Below are 23,873 nucleotides of genomic sequence, written 5' to 3' on the forward strand. Positions count from 1 at the left end.
CGTTTGATCCGAGTCCACAGATGAATAGTCTTTCCCTTCACCTCTTTGTCTAGTATCGCACGGCCCTCCTGCAGGTAGTCAAAACTTCGCGGTTCTGAGTAATTCTGCCTGGCTTTATCAGGCTAACGCAGACAGTGTGACGGCTTAAAATGACACTACCAGTAGGAGCAGGTGAGGAGTTAGGTGTGGTCCCTAAAAAGTGCAACGTTAAAGCCTTTAAGCGCCCTTATAATTCTCCCCGTCTCTTGTACTCATATTACCTTTAGCGCCTTAATCTCTCGTCTCTTGTACTCATATTGCTCTTTTCTTACTCAATTTATCAATTTTCTTTCCTGCTCTTACTTCCTTGTTGTTCTCCATCATTCTTCTCTCTGCATTATGATTGTAAACATCATCATGATGAATTTAATCGAGGGGTAAGTATACCTATGTACCGACAGGGTGATACCTATTTATCTAAAGCTTCACCAAAGAAAAACAAAAGATTACTTAAACCAACATCAGGTAGGTATAATGGAAAGTCACAGCAGTCACATGTTTGTGACGTCACACCTATGTTTTGTTCTATCCCGGGCAAGACAAATGTTGGCACTTCTTGCATAGTTCAATAGATAGCGCTACTTGTATCAAACATGTGTTGGGGAAAAAAATCAGCTGATTGCTTGTTATGTTGTTATGTAAACAACATTCGATTGACGATTAAATTTGACGTAGTAGTTCCATTTCCATTAAATTTATTTTCTTGATTAATCCAAAAATAATTAAAATTCTAATCAATTCATTCTGTCTTCATTAATAAGAGTAATAATTGTGAAAAAAAACTTTGGACCTTGTCAATTCGGTAAGTACCTGAACTTCATGTGACTGAGATTAGTCAGTTTCAAGGGAATCATGAATCAATTGGAATTGCACCAATACACGGAAATGCATTGACATTGGGTGATAATTACAACATTCCTCACTATCCTGTTTATTTCAGTGACGTAAGTATATCACTTGATGTGCGTAAATCAATTCAAGTTACTTGATGATTACAGATGCTGTACCACATCCCAAGAAACGCAGATCTAGGAACATGAAATCGAATTTTATTTTTCCACAAAAGAAAGTTAGTTTATGGATACATCTTTTGTACCCAGCAGTCAGCAGTGGACAGATAACGGTTGCCAATGATGATGATGACTATGTAGCTAAGCTACCCAGTACCCACTATAAGTAGGTACATAGATACTAGATAACGACTTTAGTAGACAAATGAACTCAAACTACTCAAACCCATCAACGTTCCGTTAAACCTCCAACTAGTTTTATGTGGTAAACAGCTAGTATCTACCTATCGAAATTTCTGATAAAAGCTCTTCAATTTGGGAGGAAAAGTTTCGATCAAAGTTGAAAACTTTATGATCGCAAAATTTGCTAAAACTTTAACTTGGAAGTTAAAAGTCTACAATGAACTTTATTAGATGTACCTCGCGGTCTATGTAGAAGTATATGTATCTAGAATACCTAGAACCTAGATAAATATGTATACTGTGTAATTGTGTATCCCCAGTATACCTATTAAAAAAATAAATAAGTAGGTACCATTTCTTTGTGTTATTATTTCACAACTTTGGTGCTCACTGCAAATATCTCAATAATCCTAAACATCTAATGTTCACCTACCATGCTGGCACCGGTCGCTATGCGCATTTATATTGCATAGCTACTCATTTTCCTCACGAGGCTGAGTGGGCCCCGCAACAGCCAGTCACGGAATCAATCATTCGCATGATACAAATTTTTTGACCCCGCCGGGAATCGAACCCAGGTCTCCCGCGTGCAAGGCGAGCGCAGTGACCACTACGCCATGGGAGTTGACTAGAAAACCTATTAATATACGTAGCAGCCCAATACGTAGTAAAGCGACTTGTGCTAGGTATTTTCTCTTCCTTTGGTTTTAGTAGCTACAACTTATACTTACGAGTATTTTATGAAGCTCATTTCTCTCTCTCTAAGTCTACCGAATTCTGTCACAAAATAGATCATTTGAATATTTACCTAATAGGTACTTCAGATTCTCGTCCACCTCCCAGTAAGTCACTGTCTGGATTCTGGGACCCCCTTCATTAAAGTATCCAGGATACGGGCCTGGACGGTGTTGATATTTTGAGAGCATCTGTAATGAAATAAAATGAAATATTTATTACGAGTACATACAATGAAACTGATGCTGTCACTCCCAGACATGGGACCTTGTCATATAAAACTTCATCTTTTGATCTTTACAAGATAGACGTTTAATAACCAAATGAAAAGTTATGATTGTAAACATCATCATGATGAATTTAATCGAGGGGTAAGTATACCTATGTACCGACAGGGTGATACCTATTTATCTAAAGCTTCACCAAAGAAAAACAAAAGATTACTTAAACCAACATCAGGTAGGTATAATGGAAAGTCACAGCAGTCACATGTTTGTGACGTCACACCTATGTTTTGTTCTATCCCGGGCAAGACAAATGTTGGCACTTCTTGCATAGTTCAATAGATAGCGCTACTTGTATCAAACATGTGTTGGGGAAAAAAATCAGCTGATTGCTTGTTATGTAAACAACATTCGATTGACGATTTGACGTAGTAGTTCCATTTCCATTAAATTTATTTTCTTGATTAATCCAAAAATAATTAAAATTCTAATCAATTAATTCTGTCTTCATTAATAAGAGTAATAATTGTGAAAAAAAACTTTGGACCTTTTCAATTCGGTAAGTACCTGAACTTCATGTGACTGAGATTAGTCAGTTTCAAGGGAATCATGAATCAATTGAAATTGCACCAATACACGGAAATGCATTGACATTGGGTGATAATTACAACATTCCTCACTATCCTGTTTATTTCAGTGACGTAAGTATACTATTTGATAAGTAAAGAACCAAGGGCTATTAGTTGAGCTTTGTACTCACAACAGTTCTGCACCTGATTTTAACTACATACCTATTCCTACACAAAACTTCAAACATAGTTTTGCCTTGTAAATAGCTGTAACAGTGCTTTGTGTTTTCTCTACAAAAACAAGGTACCGTTATACCGTATGTAATTTTTTGTTCAAAGAATATTTTGTTTGATTACAGCAAATAGTTCAAAAAAGTTGATAATTATGAAATACCCCAGAGGCTGGGTTTAGTTGAAGGTTTCACAAACTGAATTAAAGGCAGGGTGGTTTCTCATTGTCGGTAATTATGCAGAAGTCACGTCCGTGGAAAAGAAAAGCTCCTTTTTGTATTTAACCTAACCCTATAATAACACTAATCACTGCTCTATTTGTGAAAACTCCTTCTTGCGTTTAACCTAACCCTATAATAACACTGGTCAGTTCCTTTGGTAGCAATATTCCACGGACGTGACTTCTGCACAAGTACTGATTATTTTTCAACTTATTGTTTGAAATTTTCATCAGTAAATGGTTTATTAAAATGATACCAAGGGCAAGGTAATGCCTAGACCCTGGACAAATGGAGTGTGCCTGAAGGCATGTGAAATACTTAGATCAAATCTAAAATTCTTTTCACTCACCTCAATCTCTCATGCTAGCCTACTTATTCTTTGATAATATAATTTCTTAAAACTATACTTATGTAACCTGGTGTAGTTCTTATTGGTCCAGTGTTTAGGTATGGTACAAGGTCTAAACATTCACAACAAAATTGCTTAATCTCAACAGTTTAATACTTCCTTATTTTTCAAGAGAAAAGTTGGATTCAGCAAATAGTAGGTATTACACCTATCACAAATGAACCTTGCCTTAGGAACACTCTTATCAAAAGCTCTGTTGAATTATGGGTAAACTGTAGGTACACACCTAATAAGTAAATAGGTTAACTTAATTTACTTTTCTAAGCTTGTGTGTAGAAGTTATGTCCATGGATATTTAGTATCTCTGTTAATTTATGTTACAGTGGTCTCTTCTTGATCCCTTGTATGCCACATCCATTTTTGTTTAGGACTACTTATTGTTTTTTTTTTTTTTTTTTTTTTTTTTTTTTTTTCTTTCTGAATTTAATGAATCCCTATCAAATCCAGATTTGATGAATATATTTTTTGTTGTCTTAACTACTCTCTTGATGTTGAAGAGTTCAGTAATTTGAAAAGCATTATTTTTCTATTTTTTAGATTTCAACTAAGTTATTCAACACAGGTGAACAATAAGAGACATCATGTTGAAATTCCTGAGAGTTTTGGAGAGACTGGAGCCTGCAACAGCCAAGTTATTTGACGTCAATGTCAACACACAATTTAGGTAAGTCAAATATTTGGTGGTAGAAGAACTTTTTGTTGAAATGAGTCTAGTTTCTAGAGGCAAAAAATTATAAGGTCTCCCTACTTATTGTTTTTTTATATTTAAAAAAAAAAAAAAAAGCTGCAAAAAACAGCTGCATGTCAAATTTCAAGTCTAGCTAGATATTTTGTTCACAGAGAGACAGACAGATAGGACATACAGACACATAGACCAATGGCTGAAATTTTGGATTTAGGCTCTAGGGACCTTAAAACGTGTTTTGGCACTAAAAACTGACCATCGAAAATTTGACCTGATTACCTACATTACTTTCCTTTCTATAGGATAAGGAAAGTAAAAATGTTTGGCCTTGTTGGGGTAATATGGGACCTCTTATATGGGAAATGTTTTCACAAACCTCTAATCATCATTTCCAATTTTGTCAAGTAGCCTTACTAGGTGAGTATGTAGGTACATCCAAAAAATCAAACTAACTTGTTGCATTAGTTGAGCTTTGTACTCACAACAGTTCTGCACCTGATTTTAACTACATACCTATTCCTACACAAAACTTGAAACATAGTTTTGCCTTGTAAATAGCTGTAACAGTGCTTTGTGTTTTCTCTACAAAAACAAGATACCGTTATACCGTATGTAATTTTTTGTTCAAAGAATATTTTGTTTGACTACAGCAAATAGTTCAAAAAAGTTGATAATTATGAAATACCCCAGAGGCTGGGTTTAGTTGAAGGTTTCACAAACTGAATTAAAGGCAGGGTGGTTTCTCATTGTCGGTAATTATGCAGAAGTCACGTCCGTGGAAAAGAAAAGCTCCTTTTTGTATTTAACCTAACCCTATAATAACACTAATCACTGCTCTAATTGTGAAAACTCTTTCTTGCGTTTAACCTAACCCTATAATAACACTGGTCAGTTCCTTTGGTAGCAATATTCCACGGACGTGACTTCTGCACAAGTACTGATTATTTTTCAACTTATTGTTTGAAATTTTCATCAGTAAATGGTTTATTAAAATGATACCAAGGGCAAGGTAATGCCTAGACCCTGGACAAATGGAGTGTGCCTGAAGGCATGTGAAATACTTAGATCAAATCTAAAATTCTTTTCACTCACCTCAATCTCTCATGCTAGCCTACTTATTCTTTGATAATATAATTTCTTAAAACTATACTTATGTAACCTGGTGTAGTTCTTATTGGTCCAGTGTTTAGGTATGGTACAAGGTCTAAACATTCACAACAAAATTGCTTAATCTCAACAGTTTAATACTTCCTTATTTTTCAAGAGAAAAGTTGGATTCAGCAAATAGTAGGTATTACACCTATCACAAATGAACCTTGCCTTAGGAACACTCTTATCAAAAGCTCTGTTGAATTATGGGTAAACTGTAGGTACACACCTAATAAGTAAATAGGTTAACTTAATTTACTTTTCTAAGCTTGTGTGTAGAAGTTATGTCCATGGATATTTAGTATCTCTGTTAATTTATGTTACAGTGGTCTCTTCTTGATCCCTTGTATGCCACATCCATTTTTGTTTAGGACTACTTATTGTTTTTTTTTTTTTTTCTTTTTTTTTTTTTTTTCTTTCTGAATTTAATGAATCCCTATCAAATCCAGATTTGATGAATATATTTTTTGTTGTCTTAACTACTCTCTTGATGTTGAAGAGTTCAGTAATTTGAAAAGCATTATTTTTCTATTTTTTAGATTTCAACTAAGTTATTCAACACAGGTGAACAATAAGAGACATCATGTTGAAATTCCTGAGAGTTTTGGAGAGACTGGAGCCTGCAACAGCCAAGTTATTTGACGTCAATGTCAACACACAATTTAGGTAAGTCAAATATTTGGTGGTAGAAGAACTTTTTGTTGAAATGAGTCTAGTTTCTAGAGGCAAAAAATTATAAGGTCTCCCTACTTATTGTTTTATTATATTTAAAAAAAAAAGCTGCAAAAAACAGCTGCATGCCAAATTTCAAGTCTAACTAGATATTTTGTTTACAGAGAGACAGACAGATAGGACATACAGACACATGGACCAATGGCTGAAATTTTGGATTTAGGCTCTAGGGACCTTAAAACGTGTTTTGGCACAAAAAACTGACTATCAAAAATTTGACTTGATTACCTACATTACTTTCCTTCCTATAGGATAAGGAAAGTAAAAATGTTTGGCCTTGTTGGGGTAATATGGGACCTCTTATATGGGAAATGTTTTCACAAACCTCTAATCATCATTTCCAATTTTGTCAAGTAGCCTTACTAGGTGAGTATGTAGGTACATCCAAAAAATCAAACTAACTTGTTGCTTGGGTTTTTCCTTCTCTGTTTTTCAGAAGGTTGGCATCGGCCTCAGCTGCTGTGAAAGCCAAAGAGGAACAAAAGGCAGCCAAGGAGTCCCAGTCATTTACAATGAATATGTTTCGAGGTCAACTGAACACCAATCAAGTATTTCCGTACCCAGAAGTATTAACAGAAGACCAGTCTGACACACTCAAAATGCTTGTAGATCCTGTTACCAAATTTTTTGATGTAAGAATAATTCTTAATTATACTAACAGTAATATATTGATATTGGTAAATTTATTAATTTAGTGTATTTAACTACTCCTAAAAGGAATATGGAAAATTGGAAATAGGTTCATTTCCTTCTTTATAACAGCATTCACAACTATCCAGCTCCATCATCAAAACCATAAGGTTTCACAGTCTCGACTGTGTATAATGATATCAAATTCTTATAATCAGAAGTACATTTTTTTTATAGTTAGTTTTAATAGAATTTTAAACAAAATGGTTTCTCTCTTGTAGGTAAAGTGGTAGACAAAGTGACTGCTTTCATAGACAGGAGGTCAATGACCCGCTCAAAAATGACTCCCTGGAAACTGTTGAACCCAACACTCTGGAAGGTCTGTGGGATTTGGGTGCCTTCTCCCTACAAGTGCCTCAGGATTTAGGTGGCCTAGGTCTGACAAACACCCAATACGCTCGCATGGTCGAGATTGTGGGTGGCAATGACTTGGCGGTTGGTATTGTTCTGGGAGCTCACCAGTCAATTGGATTCAAGGTTAGTAGGTATACCTACTTTCTTTTATGTATTGTAGGTATAGGTATACAATAATATTGATGAGTTGGAAATACTTTTTTTTTCAATATGATTAAAAGTATTAAACTTCTTCCCACAAGTTATTCTTATTCTGTACTATCATTTCCGCATATAGAATATTATGTTATCAAGCCGTGCTTGATACAGGTAAATCTCAAACCCGGAATTTCTTTTCCTTATCAGTGGTGAGCTCTAGACTCGTTTGTTTTGTTTGGCACTATGACCTCTTGCTGTGTTAGCTCTTTCTAAGGTTAACATTAGCTTTCATATTTTTTGTTTCTGTGTTATTGGAATAATATGTGTTTAGTCAAGTCCAAGCAAATCTCGAAATACTTTTGAAATCCCTGGTTCGACTCCCAGTGGAACCTAAATATTTTTCCCCTGAATATTTCAGAATTCTATTCTACGTTTCTGATACGACATTTATCATAGGATAAGTCACACCAACAATTTTCCATCTATTCTATATTATACCTATAATTTTCAGGGTATTCTCCTCGTTGGAAATCCAGAACAGAAGGCCAAATATCTACCCCGGGTGTCCACGGGCAAAGAGTTCGCCGCTTTCTGTTTGACGGAACCTGCGTCTGGAAGTGATGCGGGCTCCATCAAAACGCGCGCCGTTCTCTCCCCAGACGGCAAACACTATATTCTGAACGGAAGCAAGATTTGGATCAGTAATGGCGGGTTTGCTGAAATCATGACTGTGTTTGCTCAGACCCCCGTCAAGGATGAGAAAACTGGTGAGTCTGAGTGATCACTTTGGAAACATACCACACAATGTTTCATTTTTATTATTATTATTGTTATTTTTATATATATATCACACTTGGCCATGTTTTGTGTATCTGCAAAGGACACAGTGGAGACTCGTAGCGTCGTAGCTTATGAGATATTTACCTTCATGTCGCCAAGTGGAAAGCTTTTGAAGGTTTCAGTGTGGGATGCTGTCTTAAATATTGCTTCTTCTTGCTTCAATTTCCCCTCTCCTTTTGGCCTGAAATTTGAAACATAAATTATTATTAGTTGAGGTTAAGCTCAAGAGACTGTGTATAATGATATTAAATTCTTATAATCAGAAGTACATTTTTTTATAGTTAGTTTTAATAGAATTTTAAACAAAATGGTTTCTCTCTTGTAGGTAAAGTGGTAGACAAAGTGACTGCTTTCATAGTGGAGCGCAGTTTCGGTGGAGTAACATCAGGTCCTCCAGAGAAGAAGATGGGTATCAAAGCTTCCAACACAGCTGAAGTGTATTATGAAGACGTCAAAGTGCCAGTAGAAAACGTCCTGGGAGGTGTAGGCAATGGATTCAAGGTAATTTTACTATATGTTCCTCTTCCATCGTAAATCACGGTTGTATCCATAAATGCCGAAAAATCTCAACACTGTTTTTGTATTCATATAGTCCGGATGTCATTTCCAAACTCTTGACGTTCGCGCCCCTCCCGGCACGCTTGATACTACGTGCCGTGACAGTGGTCAAATGCTTTCCTGATAGCCAGACGTTAAGGGGTTCGCATCCCTGCCAAGGCATGTTTTTTTCTCAATTATTTGATAATCATAATGGGTGGTTAGGTTGGTTTTCTAAGCTGCTGTAAACTTTCTATCTTGATCATCTATTTTAAAACACGAATAAACAAAATAATAATGTCAAATTCCTTCTCCCCGGACAGGTGGCTATGCAGATCTTGAACAACGGTCGGTTCGGTATGGCTGCCGCTCTGGCCGGTACTATGCGTTCCGTCACGAAGAAAGCCGTAGACCATGCCACGCAGCGAGTGCAATTCGGTCGCCGCATTGACTCGTTTGGTACCATCCAAGAGAAACTGGCCCGAATGGCGCTCCTCCATTATGTCACCGAGAGTTTGGCCTATATGATCAGTGGTAATATGGACAATGGCTCGCAGGACTACCATCTGGAGGCGGCCATATCCAAAGTGAGTACATATTTGAAGAGAGACAGGGGTTATTCCACGATACTACTATAACACATAATCTCATATCTACAGTGTATATCGGTACATATGTTCATCCGTTCAAACTTACACTTTTGGTCAATAATAAACATCAATAGGTATTTTTCTATACCTATACACAATAAACTGCGGTTTACGCTGCCAGTCCAAATACAGGTAAATAAAACACTACTTATACTTTATTGTTTTTCGTTTACTCCCCCACTAGGTTTTCGCCTCGGAAGCAGCGTGGTATGTCACAGATGAAGCCATTCAAATCCTGGGAGGCATTTTTACGCTGCCAGTCCAAATACAGGTAAATAAAACACTACTTATACTTTTTTGTTTTTCGTTTACTCCCCCACTAGGTTTTCGCCTCGGAAGCAGCGTGGTATGTCACAGATGAAGCCATTCAAATCCTGGGAGGCATTAACTTGTTGCTTGGGTTTTTCCTTCTCTGTTTTTCAGAAGGTTGGCATCGGCCTCAGCTGCTGTGAAAGCCAAAGAGGAACAAAAGGCAGCCAAGGAGTCCCAGTCATTTACAATGAATATGTTTCGAGGTCAACTGAACACCAATCAAGTATTTCCGTACCCAGAAGTATTAACAGAAGACCAGTCTGACACACTCAAAATGCTTGTAGATCCTGTTACCAAATTTTTTGATGTAAGAATAATTCTTAATTATACTAACAGTAATATATTGATATTGGTAAATTTATTAATTTAGTGTATTTAACTACTCCTAAAAGGAATATGGAAAATTGGAAATAGGTTCATTTCCTTCTTTATAACAGCATTCACAACTGTTGTAGCGGCTTTAGCTATAGCCAAAAGGTGATGGCAAAATAAAGAAAATATCAGCTGCTCTTCTTCTCCCTGTTTATAGTCACATAGCCAGACGCTGGTCTACTCTCTGTTTAAAGTCCCCTAGCTAGACAGTCTTTATGAAGTGTTTTTCAGGCATACATTTTGCTTACTATACCACTGAAGGTGTTGACCATTATGATTCAGAGTAGGTGTTAACACTTTACCCTTACATTTCTAACATTTCACAGGAGGTCAATGACCCGCTCAAAAATGACTCCCTGGAAACTGTTGAACCCAACACTCTGGAAGGTCTGTGGGATTTGGGGTCTGCAGAGTTTTAATTTCAGCCTTTTATATCAATTCCTGCCTTAGTAGTTATGATCCTCGTCTGACAAGCGAGAGGGTGCAGATTCAAATATTATACATTAATTGAAGAATTCTAATTATGTTCATAGTTTGACTGTAATGGCTTAAGGCTTAAGTAGTACACAAATATTGTCCCTTCTCCTGTAGGTATTCAATACGCTGGCGGTCACCTGCGCGAGTTACAGAAGGCTTTCAAGAACCCCACAGCACATCTGGGCCTTATCATTGGAGAAGTGAAGAAGAGAGGTCTCAAGTCTATAGGTCTCAGTACGCCTCCCTCTCTACACCATGTGGTCCATGCTAACCTAGCAGAATCTGGAGTACTCTGCTCCAAGGTAAGATAGGCGAAAAAATCTTCAAAAGAAAATTCAGTGAGTCAGTGGTGTAGTAATTAGCACGGTCAGCTCTAGATTGGAGATTGGTGGTTCGAGTCCAAAAGTCATGAAATTTAGCGTTGTATATTGGGCGGGGAACGATATTTGTGACAAACCATTATGCTTAAGACGATTAGAAGAAATCCCTAGTTAGAAATTAAATTCTGTAATTAATATTTTAACAGAAAGGGACTACAATAAAATTATTTATATGCATTCGTCTAATTTCTTCCACTTTTCCCCACAGAGTGTTGTTCTATTCGGCGAAGCTGTGGAGTCCCTCCTACTCAAATACGGCAAGGGTGTAGTGGAAGAGCAATTTCTATTGAATAGGCTAGCGGCTGCGGCGTTTGATACGTACACTATGGCTGTGGTACTCAGCCGTGCCACTCGGTCACTCAACAAGAATCTTCCCTCAGCCAGTCACGAACAACTGTTGGCCGAACTTTGGTGTTATGAGGTGAGCGCAATAGTCATTAATGGCCATTCACCACATGGTTATATCGTAGCTATGTCAAGCGCCTGGGGTGCAATTGTCCTACAGACTGGACGCCACACACAGGAATTTCGTCAGAAAAGAACCCCATTTCCACGTAATGTAATATGTCTAGCGCCTCTGAGGCTTAGGTGTAAGGGAAAACAGCCCTAAATATGATGGGTTAAGCATCCATGAATTTATGTTTAGCGCGGTAGATCAGCCCATTGTTTCGATACCTCAGTGGTCAAGCGGTCGCTTGGTAATCAGAATGTTGCAGTTTCAAAGTCGATATATAAATTTTTGTCCTCAATTAGGTATTTTAAAAATTTGACCACAAATATTAGTAGTTGAGTGCTATGTTAAAGGGACTCGTGAGTGTAATTTGAGTAGTTTATATCAAATATTTTTTTTATTTGTTTCAAATAGGTAATTTTCTATTATCTTTTTTTCTGTTTCAGGCTGCTGAACGTGTTAGTCAAAACCTGGGTGCTCTTAATTCTGGCAAGAAGCTAGACTCATACACAAAGCTAGGAGATATTGCCAAGAATGTTTGCACCTCGGGCGGATTTGTACAGACTAATCCTTTGAATCTATGATGAGGGATGTGGACTCTTATATGACCGAGGATCGACTGATGAAAATGTATGAAATTTGTTTTTGTGTCACTGATATACGAATGTTATCTGTACTTCGTATGTACAGGTAAGTGTGGTGCTTAGCCATATCACTGGAAATCGAGTGTACTGTTTGAGTGTTTCATTTGTATGTGTGTAATTGATACCTATTCATTACAGACCCAGTTACCTCGCTGGTCTGTGTACCAAAAGTTAAATCTCCAATATGCCAAAACGGGCAGTACATATTGATCAGAATTATGGCCGCCCGCACAATATTTTGAAGAAAATCTCTTTTGCTGGTTAGTTTGTTGATGTCAGCATTTTTTTCATTTTAACTATATTTTTCATCCACTATTTCAATTTTATCTTTATTATTAGATCAGAATTATGCCCGCCCGCACAATATTTTGAAGAAAATCTCTTTTGCTGGTTAGTTTGTTGATGTCAGCATTTTTTTCATTTTAACTATATTTTTCATCCACTATTTCAATTTTATCTTTATTATTAGGATAATATCGTGGTGGTCTATGTCTTCATTGTTTTTCGTAGCTATGTTGGGATTTCTTCTCGTTTTTTACTTCACGTTGTGGATTCTTTCCCATTGTACATTATATTTAATCACATAGGTTTTCCTTTCTTTTAGGAGCTGAAATTCTAAAAAAAGGAATTATTTAGCCGTATCTAGTTAAATTTTATTTTTATACAACCTTTTTTTATATGTATCAATTATTGATTATCCACATTCGCACAATGTTTGCGTCGAATTTCAATCAATGTAACAATACCTAAGTATTTAATATAGTACAATATTTTACTAAAGAAATGTTCAATAAATATATTTATTTTTACACTACAAGAAATCGAAAGTTTTCCTGATTTTTTTCTCTCGGTAAAAAGCTCGAGGTATCTCAATTTACTTGTTTACTTTTGCTGCCTTCAGTATTTTCCTCTGCAGATTTCTCTCTTCTCTTCTTTTCCAATTCTTTTTCTTTTTCCTTTGCTTTGATAAATTCTTCCACTTCCTGCTTTTGTAATTCCTTAGCATGGGCCAGGTCCTCGAATATCTTCTTTATAAATGGTTCGTATGCTATTTGGTCTGCCTCTCCACCTTCATCAACTTCTTGCATTTCCCTCAGCATTTCCTCTAACTCGTCTTGTTCAAATCCATCTCCTCTGGTTGTCATGGACTCTATGAATTGTTCCTTGGATATGAATCCTGTGTTGTTAGGGTCCCAACGCTTGAAGATGTCCAAGATTTCCGATTCCTCATAGCCACGTTTGTTACCAGTTTTGTGTTCCTGTTCTGCTATGATCTTAACAAACTGATTGAACTCCATCAGATCCAAGCCTCGCAGTCTACTCTGTAGAGATCTCAACTCTTTCCAGTCCGGATCAAAGCCCAACATTCTCATCATGGTTTCAAGTTCATCGGAAAATGGAAGGTGATTTCCATCCACGTCGAATTTCTCAAATATCAATTCCATCTCAGCTAGCTTCTCGTCTGAGATCTGCACTGTAGTTTTCGGTAGTGACGTCATTGCTATTTGCAATTTGGTCTACACAATTAAAATTAAATAATCGTTTCGAGGGTTTTCTATGAGATTTGGTATCACTGAGGACATTCTCTCATCAAGCCTAAGTAGAATTTTATAGACACTTACATAGCTCGTGGCCACATAAATTTAAATTGAATTTAAAAATTGCCCACATCCAAGTGTTTTTAGCTCTTTCATCGTCTAATGGTCGCTAGAATGAGGAGGAATAACACCAACCATAACCAAAGCTTTCATGACAATTAAAAAAAAAAAAAAAAAAAAAAAAAGGTTACGAAAACGAAAAGTCATAAGAGAGACTTTATATCAGATTACAAAATCTCAAAAGTCTTAAATACGAACACTAGCGTGATTTCAGCGTTTATCACTTGGGAGCCTTTGAAAGTTGTAAACATACATAGCACAGTATCACTTTAACCAGAATTACTAGCCCAAGGTAATTAGAATGGAAAAACGCATTCAAAATATAAATGATTTTTTTTTTCCTCAGACTTTATACAGATTTTTATTATCTCTATTTCAATCTCGTAGGTTTAAAGTTGAAACAAATTTCTTAAAAAAAAAAAAAAAAAAAAAAAAAAAAAAAAAAAATTCCTGCTGAACCGCTCTTCCGATCTAAGGAAAAGTTGTAATTGCATATTACCCTGATTTGTTTCTACGAATGTAAAAAACCCTGGTATTGCAATATTCAAAATGAAATAATAATATACCTGAGAAATAAGTACTTCACTTATTCGTACTACTTCGAGATTGAAATGTATCTATACAGCAACAATTAAAGGAAAATAAAATCTAAATAATTATAGCACTCGAATATTTAAATTAGTTCCAAGTTTAGAATAGATACGTGACAGGGTCAAACTAAAGATCATAATCTTGATAAATCGTAATTACACACTTAGTTTAGGGATGTGTAAGAAGGTGGTGCTCCAGTTTCAAAACGCTCATGGACACACTAGGCAACTTCATCTGTAGACAAAAGAAACTCTCCTACATTTCACCTCTCAAAGAAAAAGTACGTGACAGGGTCAAACTAAAGATCATAATAAATCGTAATTACACACTTAGTTTAGGGATGTGTAAGAAGGTGGTACTCCAGTTTCAAAACGCTCATGGACACACTAGGCAACTTCATCTGTAGACAAAAGAAACTCTCCTACATTTCACCTCTCAAAGAAAAACCATGGGATAACAACTGTGAGAACCTTTATCCGCTGAAAGATGGATAACGATAGTCAAGGCTAAAAATCGTCTTCCAACTGTGCTATCATTCGCTAGGAAAACTCACCCGTGAAAGGTCCTCAGCAGAACCATAATAAATGTACAAGTTTAGTGTGCTTAATGACTGGCAAGGTACTTCCATTTTGCAACAGTTCGGCCATAGTAATCTCACCAGAACTCGTGACACCCTGTATGCATTGCTCGGGGTGGTATATACTTCTTGTTTCACGACACAGCACCAGTATTACATTACGTAGCAAAGAAAAACCATGGGATAACAACTGTGAGAACCTTTATCCGCTGAAAGATGGATAACGATAGTCAAGGCTAAAAATCGTCTTCCAACTGTGCTATCTTTCGCTAGGAAAACTCACCCGTGAAAGGTCCTCAGCAGAACCATAATAAATGTACAAGTTTAGTGTGCTTTATGACTGGCAAGGTACTCCCATTTTGCAACAGTTCGGCCATAGTAATCCCACCAGAACTCGTGACACCCTGTATGCATTGCTCGGGGTGGTATATACTTCTTGTTTCACGACACAGCACCAGTATTACATTACGTAGGCGTCCGCCAGTCCTAGGCAAAAGCTGACCCTATAGAACCTTGTGCTCAAATATATGGAGCATAGTGAGAGGCTTCTAACTTCTAAAGTTCCAAGTTGTTACTATTGTTTTACTCGACTGCAGCGCGTGACATAACAGAAAATGATTTAAGTATACCGAGTGTCTTGAGGAGGGCTCGACACAATACAACATTATGTCCATTCACAAGTTCCTATACGATAGGTATTAGTGGCTGTGGCGATAGGTAAGAAAGGCTCAGTAATAATGGGCACCATAAATTCTTCGACGGAAAGGCGAATTGAAATATTTATTGAGGTGAAGAATAAGAATGCGGGTTCGATCTTATTCGAGGTATGAATATTTTATCTCAAACAAATTGTCTTTGAAAAATACCTTGCCTAGTGTGACCAAAAATATTGAGCACAAATGAAATTTTTGGAGTTTGTTATTAGTTAATAGGCTTTAGAGTTCTTGCGTTCTATTTATACATAGATCACTGAAGGCTTTAGAGTTCTTCCGTTCTATTTATACATAGTTCACTGAAGCATTATTATAATATTCTACCATGTATGTATTTCTGTTGGTAGGTTAGGATGTATAGGACACCTAACATGAACCATGAACAGCTGGCGAATAAACTGCACGAGAGATCAGCGAGAATTGTATGCAGAAATGAGAAATCATGACCAATACATTTCAGTCAAGATTGAGGTTCTTGAGTTTTCTGATAAACAAATCAAATTTATTGTTCTTTAAGCGAGCTGAACTGGCTTTGAACTTTGCTTCCAAACAGAATGAAGAAAACTAGCAAATGCAACCGAATGCAATTCCTAGCTCAAGTTTATCCAACTCGTGCTAACCTGAGAGGAAAATACGCCATTGTGGTTGGTGGAGTGATGTAAAAAACCAATTTTCACACTCGTGGTTTTCTTTTGCGCAGAATCTGGTGGTTTGTTCGCAGGAGAGAATTATCAAATCAAAGTCATTATGGAGAATTTTGTATTGTCTTCTTTTGTGGCTTCATTAGGTTAATATAGGTGAAGGTTCTTCAGTACACATACATAGGTACATGCCTATTGTTGCAAAAGTGAAGTTCTTAAAACCATCTAAAAAAGGCAATATTACTTGAAAAGTCTACGTACGTCAGTAGGCATGCTTATAACATGACCAATCCGACATGATAAGCCCTGGCCCAATACTATGTAATATGTATCGGACTTGAGTGTCTTTCCCCGCGGTTCATATATGTTTCACGGTTCCTTTTCCATTTATTTTCCATTCCATTTCAAAGCTATTTAAATAAAATTATAGACTTGGATAAAAAATAATCTCTAAAGGAAAACTAGTGCCACAGATTGGTATTTGCCCATGAACTTGAGTTCAGATCAACTAGTACGCCACCTCTACGCCCTAGTGCTTTGGAAATTTAAATGAACCACATCATTATCGTAGCAACCAACTGGTTTTCCTTATAGGGTGAACAAGTCTTGCGTTCTGTCGCTTGTTTGGTCCAGACTTCCAGTGGCTCATCGAAAGGTGTGTCCACACATAGTCAACTGCCGTCGATCGATGGCCGGTCGACTATTTTTGGACACACCTGTAGGATCTCCCACTTCTACAGAACTATTCTTACTATTCATAACTAGGTCCTACAGAGAGAGAACAAGGTGTTTGAAATTCAAGAAGACAAAAAAAAAGAAAAAAAAAAAAAAAAAAAAAAAAACCCACAGATTGGAATTTGCCCATGAACTTGAGTTCAGATCAACTAGTACGCCACCTCTACGCCCTAGTGCTTTGGAAATTTAAACGAACCACATCATTATTGTTGTCAGATAGCAACCAACTGGTTTTCCTTATAGGGTGAACAAGACTTCGTTCTGTCGTTTGTTTGGTAAAGACTACTCCAGACTTCAAGTGACCCATTGAAGGATTTCCCACTCTAAACATCTCATTCTGCGCGTACAAAATAATACATAGTTCAGTTTGTCCATCTTTTTACATGGTTTTTTTGCATGGCAAATGAAAAATTGGAGATTCTAATTGACAAACACATTCGTAGAATCGGTTATTGGGTTTCTTCTTGGAGGTTAGGGATATTCTAACTTTAACAAAACTATTCATAACTAGGTACCGCAGGGAGAGACCGCAAGACCAGTGAGGTGTTTGAAATTCAAGATGACAAGAAACAAGCGTATTAGAAAATACACTGAACCCTACGACTCTCCTGCCCCCTGATTATTGAATCAGCAAAATCTCTAATCACCTCTCTATCCCACGCCTTCCCTTTTTTTCTCAATAAGGCGCTTTAACACGTTGAATGTTAAAGCGCCTGTTCTGAGTTACAAATGATACAATAAATATGTCTGACACACAAACGAATGGGAATGAATTAAATGTTCACATAACCCAAGAAGTTTGACAGAGGGAACTGTAGACAACTACTGAGGCGTTGTAGTCTCGAAAAGAAAGAAGGACAAGATAGGAGAAAGTCAGCCGTTCTGAGAACGAACCTTAACCTGTCAGGATAAAGTCCGCTCCGGGCAGGAATCGAACCCGCGATCTAGCGCTTACAAGGCAGACGCGCTACCCAAACTAACTAAGATGTAGGCTGGCTTGGAACGAGGGAGTTTTTGTGTTAAGATACTGGCTAGTACAAAAATATTATGTTGGAAATGAAATGAATAGTAGTAGGTATAGGTACAAGCTACAGTTATAGGCCTATATGCTATAGCAGCTCAACTGTATCGTCAGCATTTTATTGTCTCCAATAGCTTCAGCTTCAGTTTTGATGATCGTCTTGTTTTGGTTAGTGCGTTGTATAGGTACAAGCTACAGTTATAGGCCTATATGCTGTAGCAGCTCAACTGTATCGTCAGCATTTTATTGTCTCCAATAGCTTCAGCTTCAGTTTTGATGATCGTCTTGTTTTGGTTAGTGCGTTCTGATTTTGTTTATTATAAAATTTGATCTCGCTTGAAAGACCTAGTTGATTAATACCTACAAGTGTATTGTAAAAGTTTCTTTTTACTCTGAAAAAGAGTAATCTGTTGTTAAACACTGTGCTTTGTGGTAAATTTACCAGTGCTCCAAATTTCTGAATTCTTTGCGAAGATTCTCCTATACTTAACCAAACTAAGTCGAAGGTATTCTATTATGTCGAAGGTATTCTATTATGTATGTACAAAGAATAGTAAGTCGGAAAAAGGTCTTGCTTCCTGATGATTATTTCAGGGTTTATACGATTTTCCCGGAATGAAATTCCATGACTTTAAAATTAGAACAGGGAATATGATGTCAAAATTAGCAGAAAAACAACACTTTTACCACTTTGTGTTCACATAAGATTGCCACCTTGGATTCGAAGAGACAGGAAAAGTGAATTAGGGATGCATTTGGAGCACCTTCCCTTTCTTAAGCTAGCCATTGACGATCGTTCCAACAATCCAAGAGGAGTGATGGCAAACCAACGCCGCAACGTTAATAGGGAAACCGTACGCGACTTTTAGGAGTGATGAGACTCGATGGACTTCCAACCTTAGGATAGATTAGATATTAGAATCAGATCAATCAACCTACAGTCTCCAATTCTCCATCTTATAGGTAGCATGGGTGATATTGGTACTTACATAAGACATACATAGCTGACATGTTAAGAGAAAAAATCTACAATCCACTCTAATTCTCGAGAATATTGAGGACTATTTATAAATACTCAGACGTACCGAGTTTTGTAAAAAAAAGTTGTGATCTGTGGCCAAGGTCATCCAGACAAGGTCGTTTATATTCCCGCACCCCCAGAGTCCTTGCCCGCGGCAATAACCAGTTGTGATCTGTGGCCAAGGTCATCCAGACAAGGTCGTTTATATTCCCGCACCCCCAGAGTCCTTGCCCGCGGCAATAACCACACTCCGTTCATATTGCAGGAAAGGAAAAGTTTGAGACAGTTCCCTCATTCGATCACTCGATATCAGAGGCGGAATCGAGAATTAATGTGAGGGGAGGGACTGTCTTATGCCCGCCACTCAAATCTAGGTCTATCAGACTGTCTGAGAGACCTAGGTCTCAATTAAGTTCCTATACTGTCATAGAAGAAAATCTCCGATTAGGAGGAGGTCTAATGCCAGCAACTCACGCTCAGACCGTCTGGGAGACCACAGACACTAGGTCTGTCAGACAGTCGGAACGTGTGTGCTGGGAAATTGCTTCAGACCTTCTGGGAGACCTAGGTCTTGAGATTTTTCGAGACCGAGGAAACCTAGGTCTTGTTGAGATTTTTGAGCGTTAACCCCCCATTGGAATATTCAAACAATAAGTTGTGTATGCTTCAAATCACCCTCATTCTGACCATCTTTCACTCTCCTACTCCATAGCCTTTCTATCTTCGCCACTGGGCCACATTGATTGATACAAATTTGGGAGACCTAGGAGATTTTTCGAGACTGAGGAAACCTAGGTCTTGTTGAGATTTTTGAGCGCTAACCCCCCCATTGGAATATTCAAACAATAAGTTGTGTATGCTTGAAATCACCCTCATTCTGACCATCTTTCACTCTCCTACTCCATAGCCTTTCTATCTTCGCCACTGGGCCACATTGATTGATACAAATTTAATAGCTATCTATCCAAGAGAACACAAGATACCTAACGAACACACTCACATTATTTATTCACCATCACCTCTGTGGCCTGTTTCACGCAGGAGAGAGGGAGAAAACTCCATCGTTTAAAAATAAACTTCTAAGAATGAACAGATTCGTAGGTCGACCATGTGTTGTATGGGGAGGGTGTGGTAAGGCAAAATATGGCACGTACAAGAGGAAAATAGGAAGAAGAAAGAGAGGAACAAAGAAAAATAGAGGGGGGACAAAGAAAACCAGATGACTTACATTCAAGGTACCACTATAAGTTTATGCTTGTGTAGATGTATTGTTTTTACTCATGAGGAGTGCTAGTTAATGGTAGGTATCTGGAAAATTACCCACTGTAGCATTGAATTGAAACTTTATAGCACAATAAGAAACTTATTACAATATTACTACATGGGCTGACTTAAAATAGATCAAAATCGAATTAAATATCATTAGGAGGGAAGGAAAAATGAAGGAGGAATGAGAGAAAATTAGGGGAATTAAAAATTGATAATACCTATAATATCTGATTAGTGAGTAATCTAGTAATCACCAAATAGCAGAATCTTACCATTTTGGCTCTTCAAAAATTAACCAAATAAAATTGCTCTCTGATAATCACAGAGGAAACCATGCCAAAGCTCCGCCACTCATGCCCAGATCGTCTGACGTGTGAGGCTGGAAATCGCTTCAAATCTAGGTCTATCAGACTGTCTGAGAGACCTAGGTCTCAATTAAGTTCTTATACTGTCATAGAAGAAAATCTCCGATTAGTAGGAGGTCTAATGCCAGCAATTCACGCTCAGACCGTCTGGGAGACCACAGACACTAGGTCTGTCAGACAGTCGGAACGTGTGTGCTGGGAAATTGCTTCAGACCTTCTGGGAGACCTAGGTCTGGGAGACCTAGGAGATTTTTCGAGACTGAGGAAACCTAGGTCTTGTTGAGATTTTTGAGCGCTAACCCCCCCATTGGAATATTCAAACAATAAGTTGTGTATGCTTGAAATCACCCTCATTCTGACCATCTTTCACTCTCCTACTCCATAGCCTTTCTATCTTCGCCACTGGGCCACATTGATTGATACAAATTTAATAGCTATCTATCCAAGAGAACACAAGATACCTAACGAACACACTCACATTATTTATTCACCATCACCTCTGTGGCCTGTTTCACGCAGGAGAGAGGGAGAAAACTCCATCGTTTAAAAATAAACTTCTAAGAATGAACAGATTCGTAGGTCGACCATGTGTTGTATGGGGAGGGTGTGGTAAGGCAAAATATGGCACGTACAAGAGGAAAATAGGAAGAAGAAAGAGAGGAACAAAGAAAAATAGAGGGGGGACAAAGAAAACCAGATGACTTACATTCAAGGTACCACTATAAGTTTATGCTTGTGTAGATGTATTGTTTTTACTCATGAGGAGTGCTAGTTAATGGTAGGTATCTGGAAAATTACCCACTGTAGCATTGAATTGAAACTTTATAGCACAATAAGAAACTTATTACAATATTACTACATGGGCTGACTTAAAATAGATCAAAATCGAATTAAATATCATTAGGAGGGAAGGAAAAATTAAGGAGGAATGAGAGAAAATTAGGGGATTTAAAAATTAATAATACGTATAATATCTGAGTAGTGAGTAATCTAGTAATCACTAAATAGCAGAATCTTACCATTTTGGCTCTTCAAAAATTAACCAAATAAAATTGCTCTCTGATAATCACAGAGGAAACCATGCCAAAGCTTGCGAATTGATCCCTGGAAATGACAAAAAGTATGCGCAGAAAATGTCAAGTGTTTAACAGAATTAATTGTAATTTAAACAGGATTTTTCTGTTCTGGTTTCGAACTTTCGACCTACTAGGTACTTCCTTGTGCGAATTATTGACAGTACCGTACACGTTAATTTCGCACAAAATGACTTCATAATTACCTACATTTTATCATTACAGATAATTTCATTTGTCTCCTTACTAGCTCTCCAACAGGGTTGATGTGGCTAGAGTATCGTGCCATGTAATTAACCATGCTGTATAGTATACCTTTACCTATGCATTGTAAATCGACAAAGAATGCAGCAACTAGATCAGAACTAAAGCTCAGACTTAAACCTAGCCCGGAACGGTTAAGATAAAATTTATATCACGCTTGTTCAAAACAAGATAATGACAAAAGTGTGACACAAAGTAGGGCAGTAGTAGTGAACCAATAATGACCCTGTAGACGTTATTAGTAACTCTATTGTCATAGATAATGACCCTGTAGACGTTATTGATGAAAGTCCGTTTCGTGTTAATACAGTCCGGGCGGCGCCGGTGCTTCCAACTCTTGACTTCCGCGAGTGAACCAATAGAGCTCGGGCAACATTGAGCCATATTCTACTAAAAAAAAGTCGAGGACCTACAATGTATCACCTAAACAAATTTATCGATATATCTATAGATATTTGATTAATTTAAGCTGCATAATTTATCAAAGAACATAACTTACATTCCTACACCTTAACATGTGAACCAATAGAGCTCGGGCAACATTGAGCCATATTCTACAAAAAAAAAAGTCGAGGACCTACAATATATCACCTAATCAAATTTATCGATATATCTATAGATATTTGATTAATTTAAGCTGCATAATTTATCAAAGAACATAACTTACATTCCTACACCTTAACATTAATAGTATACCTCGAGGTAATAATTTAATTCAAGTTATTTATTTGATAATTAAAAGCGTATTCATGCTATTTTACAGTCAACATACCTATGTAGGTACTATAACTGACTACGTAGGTATGTTATGTGTAGTGTATATCGGTATGTACATTGTACATACTACATAGTGTGTAGGTGTGAGGGTGTAGGCACCTATGTAACTATTGAGTCATGATATTATGGGCCTAAAATTCGGTATCTAATAGCACCTTTTGTTGTTCACTCTGAATTTCTACTTTTAATAGGTAGATATCCACAGCAAATAAGTAAATACGTGATTCGTGCTAGGTATATTAGTCGAACTTATTTGTAACGAATACCCGACAGAAATTCATGAGCAATAAGTCATGGTAATAGATACCCCTAGCAGATATAAATGTTCGGTTTTTGCTTTACTTTGTTCATGGCCATAGCCCGAGATATGGCAGAACCAGAGCAAAGGTCATGGTGTGAGCTTGTGAGGGTGTTGTGTTTATTTCTATGTAGTTCCTCTCATGAGCCTTGTCAATATTAGGTGACTTGTAACAATGAATCAGCTTAGGTGAGGAATTAGAAATGGAGTATGCTAAGAGCATCTAATTACGGCACTGGTTCTCGTTGGACACGTGTAGCAGGTAGGTACACTGTAAGTAATACCTATAGTAATAAATTTATAGCAACGTCTGTAGTAATCATTCATCATATTGGTCTACCATGCACGAGATGCGGGTTTGATTCCCGGGTTAAAAAAAAAAATCTGTCTTCTTTCTTTCTCGATTTATTTTGAAAGTTTGGACATTATGACCTTTTTCCAAGAGGTTTGACAGAGGGAACTGTAGGCAACTACTGAGGCCTTGTAGTCTCGAAATCGAAGAAAGAAGGACAAGATAGGAGAAAGTCAGCCGTTCTGAGAACGAACCTTAACCTGTTCAGGATAAAGTCCGCTCCGGGCAGGAATCGAACCCGCGACCTAGCGCTTACAAGGCAGACGCGCTACGCGCTACCCAAACTAACTAAGATGTAGGCTGGCTTGGAACGAGGGAGTTTTTGTGTTAAGATACTGGCTAGTACAAAAATATTATGTTGGAAATGAAATGAATAGTAGTAGGTATAGGTACAAGCTACAGTTATAGGCCTATATGCTATAGCAGCTCAACTGTATCGTCAGCATTTTATTGTCTCCAATAGCTTCAGCTTCAGTTTTGATGATC

At 37.4% G+C, this 23,873-nt stretch overlaps 3 protein-coding genes across 3 annotated transcripts in view; 1 reads left to right on the top strand and 2 right to left on the bottom strand.

Moving 5' to 3' along the window:
* Positions 1-23,873, bottom strand: part of LOC108252697 — a 48,959-nt gene that overhangs the window by 6,350 nt on the left and 18,736 nt on the right. The window contains exons 5-6 of the mRNA XM_026825443.1: positions 8,294-8,390; positions 2,041-2,158 (exon numbers count right to left, since the gene is read on the bottom strand). Of these exons, the coding sequence (XP_026681244.1) occupies positions 2,041-2,158; positions 8,294-8,299 (124 nt within the window). The 5' untranslated portion in view covers positions 8,300-8,390. The remainder of the gene's footprint in view (positions 1-2,040; positions 2,159-8,293; positions 8,391-23,873) is intronic.
* On the top strand, positions 4,777-12,232 carry LOC103511783 (very long-chain specific acyl-CoA dehydrogenase, mitochondrial). The gene is made up of 12 exons (XM_026825444.1): positions 4,777-4,914; positions 5,995-6,121; positions 6,624-6,819; positions 7,136-7,354; positions 7,881-8,136; positions 8,535-8,710; positions 9,070-9,333; positions 9,581-9,667; positions 9,739-9,777; positions 10,644-10,859; positions 11,146-11,358; positions 11,835-12,232. The coding sequence occupies exons 2-12, from the start codon at positions 6,039-6,041 to the stop codon at positions 11,970-11,972; spliced, it is 1,887 nt and encodes a 628-aa protein (XP_026681245.1). The 5' UTR covers positions 4,777-4,914; positions 5,995-6,038; the 3' UTR covers positions 11,973-12,232.
* On the bottom strand, positions 12,415-14,058 carry LOC103511781 (calmodulin-2-like). Its single transcript, XM_008476517.3, has one exon. It carries the CDS (start codon positions 13,529-13,531, stop codon positions 12,902-12,904), a length of 630 nt encoding a protein of 209 aa, XP_008474739.1. The 5' UTR covers positions 13,532-14,058; the 3' UTR covers positions 12,415-12,901.

The sequence above is a fragment of the Diaphorina citri genome, unplaced genomic scaffold (genome assembly GCF_000475195.1).
Source record: "Diaphorina citri unplaced genomic scaffold, Diaci psyllid genome assembly version 1.1 scaffold752, whole genome shotgun sequence".
Taxonomy (NCBI): domain Eukaryota; kingdom Metazoa; phylum Arthropoda; class Insecta; order Hemiptera; family Psyllidae; genus Diaphorina; species Diaphorina citri.

Excerpts from the sequence above, each read along its gene's own strand:
- LOC103511783 (XM_026825444.1), top strand. The coding sequence starts at position 6,039 with ATGTTGAAATTCCTGAGAGTTTTGGAGAGACTGGAGCCTGCAACAGCC. Across the intron at positions 6,820-7,135 it reads CTGTTACCAAATTTTTTGAT|GAGGTCAATGACCCGCTCAA; the intron begins GTAAGAATAATT and ends TTTCATAGACAG. Across the intron at positions 9,668-9,738 it reads CGCTGCCAGTCCAAATACAG|CGTGGTATGTCACAGATGAA; the intron begins GTAAATAAAACA and ends CCTCGGAAGCAG.
- LOC103511781 (XM_008476517.3), bottom strand. The coding sequence starts at position 13,531 with ATGACGTCACTACCGAAAACTACAGTGCAGATCTCAGACGAGAAGCTA.